The sequence below is a fragment of the Vanessa tameamea genome, chromosome 4 (genome assembly GCF_037043105.1).
Source record: "Vanessa tameamea isolate UH-Manoa-2023 chromosome 4, ilVanTame1 primary haplotype, whole genome shotgun sequence".
Taxonomy (NCBI): Eukaryota; Metazoa; Arthropoda; class Insecta; order Lepidoptera; family Nymphalidae; genus Vanessa; species Vanessa tameamea.
The window spans coordinates 8,728,168-8,749,233 of NC_087312.1; the positions used below are offsets into that span (position 1 = coordinate 8,728,168).

Consider the following 21,066-nt stretch of genomic DNA (forward strand, 5'->3'; position numbering starts at 1 on the left):
TTCTATGGTATCGTAATATTAATAGGTAATAAATAATTTTTGTGTGCCATTTAAAGTCAACTCAATATTCTAACAATAAAATGTGGTATCAAGAAGAGGATGAAGATGAGGACCTTTTGTGTTCGCCTGCTATTTTGGCGAGACGAGCCTCTGAAAGTTGGATAAACGTCCCACCTATAGAGGTAAAAACTACTTTCGTGTATGTATCGAATGATAAGTTTCAAAAGGACCTATTAAATATGTTTTGGTATTCAACGTTCAAAATAAAAGCAATTTAATTACGAATCTTAGGAAATATATATAGCTTACTTTTTGATTACGTGGTTACGTTTTTGTCATTTATGTGTTATGTGATGTCAATATATACATATCACAAATAATCAAATCCTTTGATTGTAGAAAGCTCTCACCGCCTATTATTTTATTTAAAATACATTATGTATATTTGATGATAGTGTTACAATAATTTAATGTTCACGTATTTTTAATACTATTTTCTTCTTAAAATAATGAATAAACCATAGAAATAACACTAAAATAAAAAGTCCATACATACTCTAAGATTGTCATGTTTATCTATTTCTGTTAGTGGTACTTGTAAGAAAGACTTAAAAAATATGTTGAAAATTGTATAAAGTACATTTTAGAATTATTTGCCAATTAATTAATAAATACAATTGAATATTAAAGTAATAAAACTTAATCATAGATGTTAAGCACGCCACAAACGCTGCAACGAAAGAAGTCTCTGCCCGACGTGGCGGGCATGCCGCGGCTGCCGGACGGCGGAGGCATGTCCCGCGAGGAGGTGTCCGCGCTGGGCTCCGCGCGCCGCGAGGAAGTTCGCCGCATGCACGAAGAGTCCGAAAAGCTGAGAGCCAACCCCCTCCTCTACCTAGTTAGTCCACAAGTGAAGGTATTTATTTCTTATCATATTGTACATGAATTCTGCATAAAGTTTGGTGTACAAAATAATAAATAACTACATAATTAACAATTATTTGTTTCAGGACTGGTTCTCACGGCAGCAATTAGTGATCCTAGTTTTGTTTATCAACATCTCGTTAGGTATTATGTTTTTCAAGTTGCTGACGTAGCGTCGGCGGGCGGCGCCGTCGCGCCTTCTATCTCAGTGTAACGACACTCGTGTACATAACAATTGTAAAAAAAATAAACACAAAAACAATATCTGACGTGCAAATATTTCAAATAGTACATGATTACTTTAAACACTTAATCGATCATAACTCCTATCCAAAAATAATATCATTTTATGGATTTCAATTAGCCAGTGTACTTTTGTAAAAGTTGTGAAAGTGGAAAATCAAAGACAAATTATGAGAATACAGTGCATCCTTACCCTCCCCACGTCGAGTCAATGTAACTTCTAATAGTGTGAGAGTGCGATTTTTGTGACCACTAGACGAAATTTCGAATGTAAGCACGATTTACTCATGAACCTGCATATTGTAGGTTTTGCTCGTATTATAATGTTAAAAGCTTGCCTTATTAAGTAAATTCATTTAAGTGAAAATAACATCGGAATGGAAATGAGTGCGGTGAACGTAGGAAGTTCCAGGAAACGCAATGAGACATTTATTAATAGTAAACTAAATGATAAGATATTTACACAAATTAATATTTTGGCATAATATTAGAGTTTCAATATTTGACAGTTTAGTTAACATAGCGTAGAGTCATCAATAAGGATTACATTGAAAATTGTAAACGCAGCAATTAAAAATTATTTGCTTGTTTCGAAAAATATTATATACTTAGTATTTTATGAAAGATTTTGGAATCTTTTAATAAAAAAATCCTTACACAAAAATGTTACCATAATTATATTTAATGCTTAAATTAAAAAATCTTTTAAAGTGCTAAATATATGATAGATTAGTTTACTATTTATTATTTAACTTTATTCAATGTATTGTATTGAATCTGTTACCCCAGTTTTTTATAAATATTTAAAATAAATTTTGTAATGTTTGGTGCGCGATTAGAACAAATTATTTGTTCTTAATTTCGTATATTTAAATATGAACATAGATTTACGAGAAAACGAAATCTATTTCAACTTTCGAAAAAATGAATATCCAATTTTTATACAAATAGGTATACTTATAATTTTGTGTTGTAACTATGTCAATTTCTTGTATTTGAAATTTTTATATAAGAAAGTTAAATTGTACCATATTTATTATATAAAATAATTTATATAAAAGTGTGCATGCGAGATTGTTGATACGCTGTACAATTACGAAAGTTGTGGTAAACGCGCAATTCTTAAATTGTTAAAAGTAAGACAATTTCCGCAGTTTCTTCATTATGTAAAAACTTTAAGTTATCTTTAAGAGTTTTAATTACTTGTATCAATTTTATCTACGTTTCAGAAATAAAATATTTTAACAATTTTTTTCATGTTTTTTTTGTGAATAGGTATTTAATGATCATAAATAATTTAACAAGCAATACAATACTTACCATAATGCCCTTATTGGTATATATATGTGGCAGAATTAAACTCGAAGCGTGCAAACTTTCTTACAAAATTTTCTTCGTCACCGAGCAATACACGATTAAAGCAAAAGCACATAAAACTTAGTGTTGCTTGCTCGGATTTTAGTCTGGAATCTTCTCTTAAGATCCATGCGTTCTTATCACTCAAGCAATAAAAAAATATAATAAATAAATATTGGACAACATCACATACATTACTCTGATCCCAATGTAAGTAACGTAAAAGCACTTGTGTTATGGAAAATCAGAAGTAACGACGGTACCACATACACCCAGACCCAAGACAACATAGAAAACTAATGAACTTTTTCTACATCGACTCGGTCGGGAACCCGGGACCTCGGAGTGGCGTACCCATGAAAACCGATGTACACACTACTCGACCACGGAGGTAGTCAATAATATTTTTCTTTAATAATAATGTTTGCATGATTTTAATAAATTAAGCTTTCATACTGACATCAGCTAAGATAAATATCAATTCCACGAATAAAATACGATATAAAATAATAATTATCTGTGGAAATAAAGTTCCTATGCGATTGCCTTACGATCGATCCATTTACGAAAACCAGCTTGTTTAACTTAACTTGCTAAGCTAAACTGCGCTTATTGTAAGATACACAACCAAATATATACACTACAAAAAAGGAACTTGAGCAATTTCAGTGGAGTATTTGAAGTAGCGCATTATGGAAATTGAATACCTTTTAATACAGGATGATAAATGACAATAGCTTAACGATATACGGGCCGCCGGCCGCCTAGCGATGTAAAAGTCGCAGGTTCAATACTACATTTTGATCTATTTTCCTTTCCAATCCTAACAAAGGTAAACTAGAAATTTTAGTAATTCCTTACAAAAAGGATTTTCAGAATTATTTAGTAAGCGATATATATATATATATCTACATAATTGTTAATCATTCCTTTTTTTTAAAGTCTTTGTATTACAAAAGCTAAACGCTATGTTTATTGAAATGCAAAACGTCGTATGCTCATACGTTTATAATAGGTGAAATATCCTTGTAATTGTGCGCAATTAGGCGAGATTTCAGTAGTTTGGGCAACAAAGGAATTAACGTACGTAAACGTAGCTTAAAAAGCATTCAGCGTTTATTAGTTTATTTTTTGATGCTACATGGCCTAGAAACTTATATATTACTAGCTGACCGGCAAACTATGTTTTCCCATATACTGGAAGTGAATGGACCACATTGAACGACGACGAAATATAAAAATAACAAAACATTCATTTTTTCATAGTTTTTCACTTTCATTTCATTTACATTATTGATTAACTGCTGGATCCCGTTCATGAATTAGGAAACCAAAGATACGCTAAACAACTTCAATGGAGCTGATGTACCGGCCGATTTGGTACAGCGTTATTTCATCGTTATTATTCACCGGAGGAGCATTTATATTGGTTTTTTTAATTCGAAATATAGCCATATCACTTCCTTGGGTTCGCCTTTATCGGTATTTCTTCGACGATTTATTGCATATCCGTCGACATTTATAATCGTATAATTAGTGACATTTTTAGGAAAACATTTTCCATCTGCCATGTAAGGCGATAAACAGTTCAATCGTATGGGCTATGAATCATATTTGTTGTAACAATATCAAACAGTAATTGTTCAGTAGACGAAACAGAAATTTCCGCGCATTTTTATTCATGATTTGGCTACACTGGTTACGACTTCCGCCTTCTATGTGTCAGGTAAACTAAAAGGTCACCGGCTGAGCAGCGCCGAAGGAAACCCTACTGGCGGTAGTTGGTGCTCGTCTATGTGCCGCAGGAGCTGGCAGTTTATATGGACTCCATTGTCCTGGAGAATAAGGTGATGGCCATAGGCCTATAATTGGACGGGTCTGAGCGGTTATCGTTTTTAGGAATCGGGTGTACCAAAGCAGTCATCCAGGAGTTCGGGACGACGCATAATGCGTAGGATTGCCGACAAAACGTTAAAACGGAACTAACTCGGAAGCACATGTCCGTAGCACGATCGGAGTCTACTCGACTTATGAGTAACCCAGGAAAGAATTGCTTTACGAACTGCAAATCATCCAGAGTCAAGTTCGACGCGAAGAGAGGGCCGAAAAGATCAGATCATTTCTCCTTCGCAGTAAGGTCCAATGAGTCACCTAAGACAGCCTTAGCGGGAGAGTCACACCAGACTCTCACCAATTCTGCCAATGTGCTCCATCTTCGGCCTTCGGGCAGCAATGACGTTTGTGAAGGACCCAGAAGCAATTTTAAAAAAAAGTTACGTTATAGGTAGGCGGACCGGCAAATTCAGTTAAAAGTTTAGCACAAATAAAACAATGTTCTGACATTTTTGTTATAAAATTTAAAACAGCACGATATAGGTTAGGATATATACGTGTTTTCACTAGAGAGTAGCATTCAAGACTAACGGTATTTCATTTGTTATAGCAGGTATAAGACGCTAGCCACGCACATAGTCGAACAAAAGACAGATGTTCTCTCAAGGTCATAGTGGCGTATAACTTCAGCGACTGGGTTTCTTTCTACCTGATATTATTATAGTTATAACTTATGTATATTTTAAGTGTAAGTTATAATAATCGATAGAAAAATATTTAAACATATATTACAACTCTGGAGATGTATATACGTGGCGTACTCATGCATATTACGACGATTACAACTTTTACAAGTTTTTGAATCGTTATATCTCAGAAACGGTGGCTCGTATAAAAAAAAGTATTTATACCTTTTTTATAGATAATTGTATGACCTACAATTTTTGTCTGAGGTATATTTATGATAAAACTTACCGTTTTGCTGAAAATCGCAAAAAACTAATTTTTTCGACCTTTGACCTTGAATAATTTATTTCCCAAACAGGGGAGGAATGGGGAACTTTCTAATTTTAATTATAATTATATATATTATAAATAAAATTAGAAAGTTCCCCATCCATCCCCCCCAATATTAGACATTTTGAACAGTTTCACCGATTTTCAGCTTTTGAGAATTTATGTAGCTTCGAATGCCTACTTTGACTGGACTATACTAAGATGAAATTTATAATGATAAATACACCGATATTAAATTTTCGGCTGACGTAATAACTTTACAGGGTCACATTTGGTATATTCTGTACATATATACTAAGTTTTACTTTAATCAATTAGATTAATACTCTAAGGCTTCTGCCAATACCAAGGCAGTTACTACAACTACTGAACTGGAATAGCTCGTTTTAATAAGTTTTCGCATTTATACTAGTAAATAAACAAATAACGATGTCTAATAATTTTAATAATTCAAGAACGTACAGTGATAATTTAGAAAAATCATCGGTAATTTTATTAAGCCTAACCATAAATTTACAAAACAATATGTCAAATAAAATGTATTAAAAAAAATTAGCGTCTATTTTAAGGTAAAAGATACAAGTGACGATCCCATAGATTTGGATGATGTTCTCCCAAAAATTGGTGAATTTGGAATATATCAGAAGTTTCTGTTGTGGTTCGTGTGCTTGCCTGCTTGTCTACCGTGTGGATTCTGTGCATTTAACCAACTCTTTATGACCGACACGCCTGATCACTGGTGTAGAGTACCTGAATTGGAAAATTTGACTCAAATAAATCGTAAAATTTTATCAATTCCTCGTAAGGTAAAATATGTAAGAAAAAAATACTTGTTCACTGAAAGTATTTCGCCATAATAAGTTTTAAATTTTTAGGAAGACGATAACGCAACTTTCGAAAGATGTTTAAGATATTCAGTTAATTGGACAGAATTATTAAAAAACAATAAAACACCGATCGAAGTAAATGAAAGTTGGCCTGTGGAACCATGTTTTAATGGATATGAATATAATAAAACAGAAGTGAAATCCTCAATTGTAATTGATGTAAGTTTTATCTGTACCAAAATTATTATAAAACTTGTTTGTAAGTTAAATAATTATAACTATAAATTACCAGTACAAAATACGTGTAAAATTGCCGATAACAATTTCAATTTAATAAAACAATCGCGTTAGATGGTCCATTTATTGAGAAAAACCCATAATTATTATATTACTCTAAAACCAACGGACGCGGAAACCCGCGCGTAGCAAGGTAGTATAATATATGTATATACACAATATATACCATAAATGATAAATTAGACTTTAAGTTCCATATTTATTTATGATTATTATAGTTTAAATGTAATGTAATGTGTGTAAATGTATGATATTTTGTTTACATAGATATTTTTTCATTTTTAGTTTGATTTAGTTTGCGAGTACGACGTGTATCCTACCCTTGGATTAGTGGCTTTAAACGTCGGAGGACCTATAGGTGTATATTCTTTCGGCTTATTAAATGACCGTATAGGACGAAAAAAATCGTTTTTTGCCTGCTTATCAACACTCCTACTTGGTAGTGTAATGACAGCGTATGCCCATGAATATTGGTTTTGGGTAGTAGCAAGAATAATTGTCGGCTTAACTATACCCGCTGTTTACCAAATACCATTCATCATTTGTGAGTATTATTTTTTTATTTTATATCAAGGTATACTTAATTTTACCTAATTACCTCAATAACTAATGAACATGAAAGGCATGGCTCGTTTTCTATACGTTATGGCTTTATTTTTGTAAAGGACATTCTGAATTGAGATTTTTTTTTAAGTATCTGAGATGTTATATCACTTTATAATTACACTAACTCACTCACTCGTCAAATTGGAAATCAACATTTGACGGACCATTAAATGATTAGTAAGTCTATCAAAACTAGGCCCTTTTAGATGTGTGAAAGAAGCCCTACCGATAAAAATGTATTTAAGGTAATGAAATCGCCGAAAAAGTTTATTTTCAAATCCTTATATTTTTCAGCCTTAGAACTAGCAGGACCTAATTACAGATCGTTTGTTACCGTTATGACGTGTATATTTTATACTTTGGGTTTAATTTTACTATCTGGAGTAACATACATATTACGAGATTGGAGATCACTAGCACTAGCTACGTCCGTACCGTTCTTTTTTTATTATCTTTACTGGTTTATTTTACCGGAATCTCCAAGGTGGTTACTAATGAGAGGGAGATTGGAAGAAGCTAATAATATTTTGAAAACGATAGCTAGAATTAATGGCAAAGAATTACCAGAAGAATACACGACTAAGCTTCAAAAGCAAGTGCTTGAGCAAAAAGAACACGGAATGAAAGAAAAAAAATCGGCTAGTGTTTTTGCTTTATGCAGAACGCCAAATATGAGACTAAAAACTTTTTTAATTACTCTGAACTGGTGTGCTTCAGAAATGGTTTACGTAGGTCTCAGTTACTACGGACCTGCTATTGGAAGCAATCAATACATGAGTTTCTTCCTCTCATCAGCCGTAGAAATACCTAGCTATATTGTGTGCTGGGTTTTAATGGATCGAGTTGGACGTCGATGGCCACTTTGTTTATCCATGGTAATTAGTGGCATATTTTGCATAGTCACTGTTCTTTTACCAGAAGGTAATATTTTACATATTATATCATTCACTAATTATAAATTAAAATGTTTGTTTTGTACGAAAAAAATACTGTTTAATTTATATAACAGTTATACTTTTTTCACGATATGTATTTTAATACAAACAATAATTTATTATTATCTATTTCATTTAAACATATATTATCAGGATAATATTATATTTTTTAAATTAATTCTCATTTGTTCCAGATGCCGAAACTGAGACGTTGATTTTGTTTTTAATATCTAAATGTTTTATATCAGCATCTTTTCTGATAATTTACCCTTATGCGGGTGAACTGTATCCCACAGAACTAAGAGGTGTTGGAATCGGTGCATCCGCTTATATTGGCGGACTGGGATTAATAATAATCCCATTTATTAACTATTTAGTAAGATAATTTTATTACATTTTACTTTATTATTTACGATCTATAGTTTAAAATATATACCTACGATCAAATGCATAGTAATAGGTAATATATCACTATATTACTGGTGGCTGTATTATATATCCTAGCGGAATGTCTTTAGGAAAACTTTCATAGACAGTGGGGATATAATATAGACAATAATATTGTAAGTGAGTAAAGTTAAGTAATACTATACAAACTTATTATTTTACTAATAAACCCATAACATAACCCGTAACATAAACCATGTATTATATTAATTTTTAATATTGTAGCATCACAATGTCAATATTATGGGAACAACTTTGGAGGTGTATCAATCTTCCAGGATAAATCCATGATAAATCCATGATAGTCAATCCAGGATAAATCGATTATTATATATACATAAACTGAGCCCTCATTAATCTTTACTCTATAAGGTTGTACATGCCCGAATGACTATGTCCCTCTCCTCTCCAAATCCAATAATGATTTATTCTACTGCCAATCACTTTGCATTGCTTAGTTCCAGTTTGAAAGGAGATTAAACTAGTCATAATAGTCAAAAGAGCATGAGCCATATTGAAGGTATCCTGAGTTACAATCACGGGGAGTCTGATTGAAATTTTTATAACAAAAAATATCCCAATTCCGATAATTAAACAACGAATGTAGTATATTTGTAGATATACCTTTTGTTGTCCCAGAGCCTCCGGACCGCTAAATGCGGGCCTAAATAATGGAGATGGTCATATAAATCAAGGACAGCCGACATCGATTGCGTGATCACGAAATTCGAATACTAAATTGGAAATAATATTATTATATTATTCACATTGTTATGTAAATAATGGAAAATAAATGAACATCACGTCAAGATTTTAATCACGGCAGAATAATAGTTTTAAAAGACGAGAAACAGCGTGCACTCCCGCACCGTTACTCATTCATGACTTTGACTTTCCCTATGTTTCATAAACTACAAGACATGTTATAAATTTTTATTAAAAATTATAACTAATTCTAAACTAATTCTAACAAAAGAGATATTTTAAGCAAATACGGTATTACTTTTTAATGTGAAAAACTAACATACATTTAGGGTTATGACATTGATATGATACACATTGTTCTTGCAATAACATTTTTTGTCATTACAAGAACAATGTGTTTCCTCTAATTGAATATTCCTCTCTTACCTAGGGAACCAGTAATCTAGTATTACCCTTGGTGCTCATGGGTGCAGTGTCGGTTGTCGGAGGGATAACAGCTCTACGCCTGCCAGAAACATTGCACTGTCCGTTACCTCAAACTGCTGAAGAAGGAGAAGAATTCGGAAAAGACTGGACTTATAAGGATTGTTTCGCTTGTGGAGGTCAAAGGTAATAAATACATTTTCATTCCTAATAGTCTAATGCGAAAAGTCTAGAGATAAGTGTTGATCCAATAAATAACGATTCTTCCACTGGACTAAACGAACGACACTTAAAATATATATAGTTCCATTGGGAGATATCACTATTTTCTAAATTATTACTAATAAGAATTGTACACAACATGAATCATTAATTATTCAAAACAGATTTATTACTGTTGGTACATAATACCTTTTTTGTTCATCTAATACAATATTTGATAGTACGCCAGAATACTTTGTTAGAGTAAGGTCTATACCGGGAGACTCAACAGTAATAATCATATAGTGTAAATAGTAACTAAACAAGATCAAGAACTCAAAAGTGATAATTATACAGAAGCTATATGCAAAATAATTTGTAGAACTCAAATAAAGTGGAATCTGTAAATGGATAATGAGATAGTAATGATTATGTTTCTTTTTCAAGGCCGGACCAAATATATTGACGAATAAAGTAACACTTTTTTCTGTACTTGAGAAAACACACATCAATGCAATCTGGTGTTCGGTAAATGGCAAAAACTATGTTTTACTTGATTATAAGTTCCTAATATATGGATAACCAATGAGATCTAACAAACATTCATCAACTGATCTATTTTCCCGTACTGTATTAATACATCGTACAACACTTCACGATCATTCGCCCGCGTGCGAGGGTTGTTAGGTACCCCATATCCCTTTATGTACTTGTGATTTTGTGATGATCTGTTTAGTAGTCAATGCGTGAAAGCGTAACATACTATATTTCTTTCGCCTTCATAATATTAGTTAATCATTTTCTTAAAGTTCTGGTTCGAATGGCAAAGCGATATTCATCCTTTAAAATGTACTATGTATTTATATATATAATTACCTTTTATGTTTCTGTTACAGGATCAGTGTATCAGAATCGGATTCGTACGAAAACTTAGATCAATTAGAATTAACTCAGGCCCCGTCGGTGGAAGATATACTACCGGACTTGCAACCTGTGCGTCGAAACTCAATGCGAAAATTGGTTCGTCAAGCCAGCACGTTGGAAACGCAACGGGATGTAGACGGAAACTTAAAAATGACCTATTGGTTTTAACGTCTCTAATGTAGTCATACTACATGTTATTTTTTTTTTTGTTTAAATAACAAATAATAATTTATTAGAGCGGTCATAAACATACGGATTCAGATAACACGGGCCATGTTTGGGCCGAGCTTACTCTTAAAATAAAGTCATTTTCTATACCATACGTAAAATAATTATATCAATTTTTTTTTTGTATAATAAACCGTATCAAGAGTGTATCCGTAACTCTGTACACCATATTATTTTCTAATAAGATTAATAAATTGTAATAATAAGATTGAAGTAAGGCATTATTATAGATACATGTGTAAATATTTAATTCTTAAAATAACTAATTCTCCTCGTGAGATATGAAAACAAAAAAATTGACTATATAGTTAAAGGGTTTCCATGGAGCAGTTGAAAACCTTTAACATCATAATATATAAATAAAATGGCCACGCAATCTATGGTATGGGAGGGCCAAGACAAGTTATATATCAATTGACCAACCAATTTGTAGAAAATACCAAATTGTATACAAATTAATGTACTGAATACGTTTGTCAAACGCCATAATAAAGAGCTATTTGCTTCGTCATGTCGTCGATCTTAAAAGTTTTAACTATTAAAATTAATTTCAACATAAAGTATTATTAATTTACGTCATTAAACCTGTTAGTGTAAAGGTGGTCGAACCACGATGATCCACAAGTGATGAGATACCGTGAAAAAACAACCGATTTCGAAAATAAAACTTAATTCATATTGGATGTCATAAATCATTTATTTGATTTTATAATACAGATAATAGAAAATAATGTCACAAATAATAATCTAATAGTATCAATACATATTTACACATACAAAGTCGCGTTCGAGCCTAAGGTCTATCTGGAATGTTGGTGGTGGGCAGTAGTTGCGCGATGTACCGCGAGCGGATGCGGTCGGACTGAAGCTGCGCAGAGTCACGCGGGGACGCCCCGTCGCGCGGGGACGCCCCGCCCCCCACGTCCGCCTCGTCCTGGTCGGAGCTGTCCGCGTGCTCCAGCAAGTTAGCCGTCTCCTCGGTGCGAACGGTCGTCCTGGAAGATACTTCATGTTATAGTAATTTACTTGAAAATTTAAGTGTTCATTTTATTAAATAATATAATGTTCTCGTTGGACAGTATGCGTTATTATTTATCCTTTGTTTAAGACACTATTTTTAAAAAATACAAAAATACATTAGAGGTAGTATAAAACAATTGTGAAATAAAAAACAATTACTCAATTTAGAGGCTAAACACAATAATAGGATCGAGTATATAGAATTTGTTAGTCAACATTATGCTGAGTCATCATCTATTATACTCGTGTATCCATCAAAACCAGGTCAATCTTGAGTCAACGTTCCTTAGTAATCACCGTGCGTTACACTAACAAAAACATAACAACGATGCAAGCATGTTTTTAATAAGGTTTTTTGAAACATAACAACTATGCGATCACGTGGCACTTATCAGGAGTGTCCATACCTACGGTGAATACGCGAGTTAGAATAACACTTACTTCTTTAAAGCTTCCCTCATACTTGGCGACAGGTTCAGAACGCCCTTGTTGGCCGAGTCCAGGATATAAATGAGGACAGCCGCAATCAGAGACACTAAAAATTATAAATAAATAAATACATGTTAATACGTATAAAAGTATAGCATTAATCATATGTAATTCATTGCTAATGAAAATACATAAAATACATTGATACGAAAGATGAAAAATATGTCTCAGGAGGATGATACCTTGTCATTATTGCAATAAAAAAAACAAAGAGATGTCAAAAAACGCGTTATGGATTTTTAAGTTTTACATTGTTTTATAAACTTAAGCATTACCATATAAACTTTAAGCATCCCAACAATCCCAGACTCTTGTTTAATTTAACCCCCCACCGTGCTTCTAATCAAATAGTTGATAAATTGTGTAAAGACTTACAGACACAAATTACTATATTTTTTTAACTGGTATTAACTAAAGCTAATTACGGAAATGCTATGTAATAACGCGTGCTGACAGTATCGTTTCCGTTAGTATAGGCGCAGCTTTATAGATGATCTGACATGACTATTTGACACATTTGTTTGTAATATTTTATTGTATATAGAGTGTATAGTTATTGTGTTGATATTTGGGTTGATATAACCAGGTTTGTGTTAGTTGAATCGAAATAGAGAATCATTAGAACTTACCAAACAGGCATCCTAAGAAAAACATTTCCAGCATGAGATATCCATATTTGTCAACAATCACGCCAGCCAAAATGATAACGGTTGCCAAGCCTAAGTTTTGAACTGCTTGGCATCTAGTAACAAAGAGATTATATTTTAAAAATAGAATATACCAAAAAAAAGAGTCCACAAAAGATATACACATATTTCAAAATACAGACTTCAAGGCTCTTTAGACATCTCGAAAAGAACATAGACAAATAGAATTTATAACAAACTTACATTCCAAAAGCAGTACCTAATTGATTCTCTTGAACAATCATAGCCACGAGAGGCCATAGACCACTCGCCAGCAAAGAATAAGATATTCCTAATGATACCTGCAAAACATTTACTTCACAGTAACCAAACATTTAAAAAACAACTTAAACTCAGTTGATATTTAGAAACTTATTTTATTTTAAATCTATAACGGTGATTTATTCATTGAATTTTTAATTAAGATCAAATAATGATATTTATATTGTATATATTTTAAATATATTTTTAGTACATAAATACGGCATGGCGTCTGAAAAAAGGCCACATAAATGCAAGTGAATCAAAAATAACAATTTTTGTTTATTATTTAGGGGCTTAGAAAAGCTCAACTTCAAATTGTCGACCAAGATATCCTATTCTATATGACTTTATTCCGCTATTTTGAAACGAGGAATAAATTTTGATTTTGTTGCGATAACTGTTCTAAGATGCATGATATGGAAATTTAGTTGCAATAATATGCGAAAATCAGCCTTCACGGTTCACATGCATTATGAAATGACTGGAATATTAAAGCGCAATGAACATCATTCTGTCTCGCTCTAAATATAAAATTGTTGCTATTAAACAGAGACACATTACATACATTTCTTAATATATAAAACGATTATTTGAGTATAGACACAGATGAAACATCATAGTACACTAATTATAATTTAAATAAATAAAAAATAGCAATTATCTACAGAAGTCTTACCACTCCAACATAAGGATTGACAAAAGTAAATGCCATTAGAAAATGCGATCCAATCGTCGTTATTATACTTAAAATAACCCACATCACGTTTCTGCCAGTCTTATCTATCAGAATGCCAAAGAAGGGACTCAGAGCAGCCGAAAAGAGATACACCATTGAGTTCACAGTGTTCGCGTCTTGCGGGATGAAGTCGAATTTACGTTCGAAGAACAATCTGGAAAACAAACAATTTAATAATTTAAGCAATTCAAATTATATGACGTCATAATTCAAATGAACAACTCAATCCACTTACTTTCCTAAAGCGATGAATGGGAAAATTGCCAAATAATATGCAACACAAATGACCGATACAAGCCAGAATACCGGCTTAAAATGCAAGACATCTATGAGGTGGAATGGTTCAGCTTTAGCTTGTTCCTCTTGTCGTCCTAGTATCCTCTCGGCCCTGTGGTCCATCCATCCCAATATCAAACCACATATAAGAGATCCTAAACATGTCATTGAAGCTGAAAATGAAACCATTTACGAAACATTTGTAATGCGAAGATGAACACCATTTTACACTAAAAATACTAAGGGCATCCGCTAAAACTGCCGCGTGTCTGTATTGATAAATAGTATAAGTAGCATAAGTGGCGCGGGCGGTTACGACAAGGTTTCACACGCGCGGCGGAACGATTGTTGCTCTAAATCTGTTGAGCGCCGCGGCAACTCGGGCCTGACCCGAGTAGAACACCCGCTCCGAGCACACGCGCGAGTTTAGTCCTATGCCCTAAGTATAGATGTCGATGTCTTTTAGCACGACGAATGGGGTCTGTAAGGGATTAAACGTGGAAAAAAGGACCTTCGGAAATAAGAACTAAAAATAAGTGAAAGAAAAACACAATGCGATTACTCCAAACAAATTAGATAAGGTCGAGCGAATTATTAAGAGTAAAATACGTTGGATTATATATGATAATAAATAAAAAACAAACCAATAAATAGGGCGACACCAAGCTTCTCATAGCCTCCATAATAATTTGCGACCCATCGGTATATTGGTTCCATAACCCAAAAGTTCACAGTACTTCCAAATCTGGAGAAGGACAGTTGTAATCCGAACACCATATTGAGTTCTTTTCCATTGAACCATAATACCACATAACTATTTACAGCTACCTGCAATGACTCGCCTCCAATACTAGAAATAAATACATTTTTAAATGAATAAAGAGGGTTATTATTTATTTATTCATTATAAGACAGTCAAAAAAATATAAAACTTAAAAAAAAACTCCAGAACCTAACTATTCTGTGTTGTGAAAGATCACCGGGATCAAAATGGTCAGGAAACAATAATCATCATCCTGATAAATTTTTCTATTAGCTTTTTATATGATTATAATTTAGCAATGAACATATACTACTGTTTTAGTATTTTTTGGTACCACAACAATATTTATATATACATATAATCTCCTAAACGGTCCTTCAAGAGTTTGAATGGAAAATTAAAATAAAATACTTTAATACAACCAATTAAGTAAAACTGTAAGTATTGTATCAACAGAAAAAAATTTATAGTTAAAAGAATTTTTATTAATTGATCCAATATTTTTTTTTATTTATATCTATTACTTCTTTTTTTCTTTATTGTATTTTTTTTATTTACATTGAAGTCATATTTTATAAAATTATTGACATATATACTTTTTTGCTTACCCAAATATGAACCGGCCAAGTATCATCAACCAATAAGCATTTATGTAAACACCTAATGCAAACACAACTGCTCCTACAAATACAATAGTCATATATATAATTGTACCTAAACGGATGCCGAAATATCTGTAACAAAAGATATAATAATTATTTAAATGATATATTCCAATAATAATACCTTTCTTTGTTATAAAAGGCATAAAAATATATTTCATGCATTATATTCAATAAAACATTGCACAGATAAAATAAAGTCCAATTAAACAAGCCATTAATTTATTTTATCAGAATGCAATACAAACCTATCAACAAGATAACCACCAATAAAGCATAATATTACATTTGGCCATGAGTATATAGAGTACAGCAGAGCAAACTGGGATGTATTCAAGTGTGAATCATCTTTGAAGTTATCAGCGAGTGCTCCTGGTGTGTCATAACAAAAGTATGAACCTGGGGAAAAGATATTAAATGTTATTATAACTTATTAAAGAATCAATATAAATGAACAACAAAATTACAATATCAGCAGACATACCAAAACAAAGGAAGCACATTAATATGAGAGCTATAAATCTATGTACTCTATTTGAAGGGTGACACCATGAAGTAGGTGCTTCCTGAGTCACTCCCATAATTCCACTTGATTCAGGATTCTCCATTATACTAAAAAGTAAGCTGTGATTAAAACAAATCACAAACAAAGACAAAATAATCAATAGTTCTTAGCTATTATACATATGTTTACTTATATTGATTAACTATTACGATAATATAGCAATTTAAGCAACAATAACAATATATAACTCACACAATTAATATGTTGATTTATTCTTTATATGAAAAAAGTTTATAAAAATAACACTATATAGGAACGCAATAATAATACTACATGATCTCTTAAGGAATTTACATATTATCTCTGTTTAAAATATGGTATATCTCTTGTAATTGTAATTTATTTTAATCATAAAAAAAAATATCGAATATGGTACGCCAAAACATTCAGAATAATACACTTCGCAAGAAATTCGTATAATCAACCCACTTTAAATGTCAATTGCTGTCATTTGTCAACATTAAGCTATCAAACTGCAGGCAACAAGCACTCACTTCCGTCTTTACAGGGCTTTATTTAGGATTATTTATTATTTCTTATATAATTCTAAATAAACATCGTGACAAGAAATGTCTTTTGGGTATTTTTATATCATTTATTTTACGAAAGTTATTTTAAATAAAATATCGTCAATGGCAATTTTTATTCAGAGTAGTAAATTTATTATCTTATGCTAAAATGAAATAAATTATGTAATGTGAAAAGCACGGATGTGTGTGAGGAAGCGCGCGTTTAAATAGGTGAAGAACTTCAGAAGCAACCCATTTTCCGAGAAGATATGTTCCGAGATAAATAATGCTTGCTATGAGAGCTTATCTTAGCTACTACTGGAGCACAGTAACAAAGACATCGATGCCATCATATATATGCGATTTTAAGCGAAAGGCTATGCTCCAACCATTCCATGTGTCCCATGACACCGACCATGTATCTTTAATCGTAATATTTTTCTATGATTTTATTCTACTGCATTTTTATATGGGCTTTATTTAATACATAAAGACCAAGGTAACTTGCATGACCTAAACTATATCGCAGCAGAACATATAAGTTCCTTACGAACTGTATAAGCTTATTCAAATTCTACTGCTTAAATATTGGTGGCAAAAATTTTTCAAGAATCAATAAGGAAAAGATTAGCACATTAACTAAAAATTTTATTGTATAGCTTATTTTAGTAACATATTAATTTCACAAATATCTAACAATTTTGTAGACTTATAGCTTTAATATTTTACAATATAATTGATATTCAAAAAATTAAGCAAGGCAATTTTTAATAAAAAGTTAAAAAGAGAATGTTGATGGTTGATGTTGATGACTATATAGCAGCCAGCAGGCATATCAATTGTCACACGTCAACAGTTTACTATATAGTTTAGTGACATTGTCATATAAATGTAATATTGTTATCTTTTGGAATAAGTTTAATTTTGAATAAATGTAAAAGTGAAATGATCGTTACAATGAATAATCTACATCAAATTGTCCTACTTTGTGTTGCTACAACATTAGTGATTACAATAGTTTCGGGACATTCTCATTCACATTCACATGGAGAAGAGTCCCCGGCATTTAAGTATAGTAAAAACGCAAACGAAAAATTGAATACAAAACAGGAAATCAACCTTGAACCTGACTATGACTTATATATGAAAGCTCTAGGTTCCACAGTGTTTATAAGCATTGTACCTTTCATCGTATTGTTCTTCATACCTATTGACGGAACTGCCGAAAAACAACCTTTATTAAAAGTTTTGTTATCATTTGCATCTGGTGGTCTCCTCGGTGACGCCTTTCTACATTTGATACCACATGCTCTTTTACCTCATAGTGAAGGTGGAGGTCATAGTCACAGCCATTCCCATGAAGGGGAACACCATGAACCTCATAACATGACTGTTGGACTAGGAGTACTTGGAGGAATTATTACCTTTCTCGTCGTCGAAAAAACTGTCCGCTTATTTAGTGGAGGTCATGGACACTCACATGGTACAGATAAGAAAAAGCATGATGATAAATCTAAGAAATCTCAAAAAAATAAGAAAGAAGATATCAAAATAACAGGATACCTTAACCTTGCTGCAGATTTCACCCACAACTTTACAGATGGCTTGGCAATAGGAGCTTCATATATTGCTGGGCAAAACATTGGTCTAATTACCACTATCACAATTTTGTTACATGAAATTCCTCATGAAATAGGAGATTTTGCTATTCTAGTTCAATCAGGATGTTCTAGAACAAAAGCTATGATGCTACAACTTTTAACTGCATTCGGAGCTATATCTGGCACATTCTTGTCCATATATTTGCAAGGTTCTGGAGATGGAATTGTGTCTACTCTCATCCTACCATTCACAGCTGGAGGTTTTATATACATTGCGACTGTTTCAGTTATTCCTGAACTTTTGGAAGGATCAAATAAACTGTCACAGTCAATAAAAGAAATACTTGCACTTCTAGCTGGTGTATATATGATGGTGATCATTGCACAGTATGAATGATTAATTTTGACTTTATTATTAAAATTGTAAATTACATGTTAGTGTATTTTATTAGTCTCATTAAAACATCACAATCCTTCTATAAGTCTTTGTTACTTGTAAATGTAAATATTTTTTACAATATAAATATCCTTTCCTTAAATATATTTTAAATCATCTTACATATAGGTGAATAAAATTGACAATTCATTATTTTTTTATAGGACCAAAATGACCCTGTAACATGCACATTATAAATTATGATTGTAGGTTCAAATCTGAAGGAGCGTTACTAACCTTAATTTGTGTATGTAATCAATTTATCTTGGACCCATAGTTAAGGAAAATGTTCTGCCCTGTATATCCATTTACTTTCTCAGAAGCAGAATGTTCTAATAAGCTCTATATTTTATATTTTGTAGTTCTTAACCTTGCATTTGAACATTTCGACTGTTAGTAATAGTTACTGTGAAATGTATGTTCAATAATGTGCACATAAAACTGGCTAACAGATTTATTAACAGTTTTTGCAAAAATAGAATAAATGTCTCACTAGTTACAAGATCAAATATTGGAAAAGTTTTTTATGTACATATTTTATGAAAGTGTAAGTAAATGTACTAGTGCAACTTCTGTATTATACAATTTCTCACTAATAATAACTTATATTACAAAACTTAAAGTATCAGTTCTGGTTCATATATAATTAGATATGTACCTACAATTTTTTTTATATGTAATAATAAATATTGATGACAATTATTAAGTTTTATTTTGTATTTAATGTATATTCAGATTCATAAGATGTGATGATCATTAATATTCTTTCCTTTAAAAATTATAGTAACCAATGCTCAGAAAAAGTTAAGCTACATGGAAGGTATATTGCTTGACATGGAATCATAATTTATATATTTTATTTAAAATAATATTTTCAAATTAGTTACTAATAACAGGAATCCAGAATTAGTAAAACCACTTGACAAAATGTCTTTTCCATGTTTAGATAAATAAGAACTATTTCAATCACAAGCAAATAAGCTTTAGCAAAATGAAAATGATTACTTTTATTCTCTTTTCTATAGTAGACCAAGTGAAAAAAATTAAAAATAAAAGAATTTCATGGAAATTAATTTGTTTATTATGATTACTTCTTCTTGGATACACCAACAGTTCTTCCGCGTCTACCAGTAGTCTTAGTGTGCTGACCACGTACACGGAGGCCCCAGTAGTGTCTCATACCTCTGTGGGCACGGATCTTCTTCAACCTTTCCAAATCCTCACGAAGTTTAGAGTCCAAGTTGGACGAGGTCAATTGGCTGTACTTGCCATCAACTATATCCTTTTGTCTGTTAAGGAACCAGTCAGGAATTTTATACTGTCTGGGATTGGACATGATGGTTACAATTTTTTCTACCTGAAAAGAATTTTAAAAATTTTGAGACATGTAGAAGACCTTTCTTAATTTTATAAACATTTAATTAGAGAATAAAAGGAGCAAGAGACTCATCCAAAACTGTTTAGTTAAAACATATTATCATTATACCAATTTTATTAAACTAGTTTTTGACTTGATATGACTTAAATAAAAATAAAACAATATAGTAGAGCAAGTTTTATGACGGAAAAATAAGTGTTTGTGTTAATTTTGTTATGAAAGTAAGGTAAAGTTCTCTAACCTCTTCTTCAGTGCATTCTCCAGCACGTTTGTCGAGGTCGATGTCAGCTTTTTTCAGTACAATGTTGGAGTATCTGCGACCTACTCCCTTGATTGCAGTCATGGCAAACATAACTTTACGTTTGCCATCAATGTTCGTATTCATAATACGAAGAATATGTTGAAATTTGTCCGGTATTACGAGCGACTGAAAATAAAAACACTTGTCAATGTATTTAACAAAATACACACTCAATATTCACTATAACCATTTTCAGAACGAAACTTTAGAAGAATATTTTATAAATTATTTAAGATTACTTTATATTATTAAGATTTTAGTACCATTTTGTTAAATTCTATCGGCTCAACGTTCACGAAGAACCACCGTCAACATGAAAAGGAAATAAAACTTCACAGATAAAAGCAATATGTCAAAACATAACCATAAGCTAAAGAGTTTTTCCGCAAAAAAATATTCACACTATCGAACAAA

The 21,066-nt window shown here is 32.0% G+C and overlaps 5 protein-coding genes across 5 annotated transcripts; 3 read left to right on the forward strand and 2 right to left on the reverse strand.

Annotated features, from left to right (window-relative positions):
* The first annotated feature begins 3 nt into the window (after positions 1–3).
* On the forward strand, positions 4–2,415 carry LOC135193283 (uncharacterized). Its single transcript, XM_026631617.2, has 3 exons — positions 4–182; positions 710–916; positions 1,011–2,415. The coding sequence occupies exons 1-3, from the start codon at positions 81–83 to the stop codon at positions 1,095–1,097; spliced, it is 396 nt and encodes a 131-aa protein (XP_026487402.1). The 5' UTR covers positions 4–80; the 3' UTR covers positions 1,098–2,415.
* A 3,302-nt stretch (positions 2,416–5,717) lies between these two features.
* Positions 5,718–10,923, forward strand: LOC113394353 (carcinine transporter). The gene is made up of 8 exons (XM_026631636.2): positions 5,718–5,859; positions 5,943–6,179; positions 6,249–6,419; positions 6,783–7,041; positions 7,398–8,024; positions 8,233–8,414; positions 9,621–9,799; positions 10,711–10,923. The coding sequence occupies exons 1-8, from the start codon at positions 5,803–5,805 to the stop codon at positions 10,904–10,906; spliced, it is 1,908 nt and encodes a 635-aa protein (XP_026487421.2). The 5' UTR covers positions 5,718–5,802; the 3' UTR covers positions 10,907–10,923.
* Positions 10,924–11,644: 721 nt separating this feature from the next.
* LOC113394301 (major facilitator superfamily domain-containing protein 1-like) lies at positions 11,645–16,868 on the reverse strand. The gene is made up of 11 exons (XM_026631557.2): positions 16,620–16,868; positions 16,347–16,474; positions 16,111–16,261; positions 15,809–15,934; positions 15,082–15,287; positions 14,397–14,610; positions 14,102–14,315; positions 13,366–13,463; positions 13,105–13,217; positions 12,428–12,521; positions 11,645–11,961 (listed from the first exon to the last, which is right to left on the reverse strand). The coding sequence occupies exons 2-11, from the start codon at positions 16,468–16,470 to the stop codon at positions 11,760–11,762; spliced, it is 1,542 nt and encodes a 513-aa protein (XP_026487342.1). The 5' UTR covers positions 16,471–16,474; positions 16,620–16,868; the 3' UTR covers positions 11,645–11,759.
* Positions 16,869–17,785: 917 nt separating this feature from the next.
* LOC113394302 (protein catecholamines up) lies at positions 17,786–19,019 on the forward strand. The gene has a single exon (XM_026631558.2). The coding sequence runs from the start codon at positions 17,882–17,884 to the stop codon at positions 18,932–18,934; it is 1,053 nt and encodes a 350-aa protein (XP_026487343.2). The 5' UTR covers positions 17,786–17,881; the 3' UTR covers positions 18,935–19,019.
* Positions 19,020–20,031: 1,012 nt separating this feature from the next.
* On the reverse strand, positions 20,032–20,981 carry LOC113394303 (small ribosomal subunit protein uS13). Its single transcript, XM_026631559.2, has 3 exons — positions 20,916–20,981; positions 20,593–20,778; positions 20,032–20,330 (listed from the first exon to the last, which is right to left on the reverse strand). The coding sequence occupies exons 1-3, from the start codon at positions 20,916–20,918 to the stop codon at positions 20,061–20,063; spliced, it is 459 nt and encodes a 152-aa protein (XP_026487344.1). The 5' UTR covers positions 20,919–20,981; the 3' UTR covers positions 20,032–20,060.
* Positions 20,982–21,066: the final 85 nt, after the last annotated feature.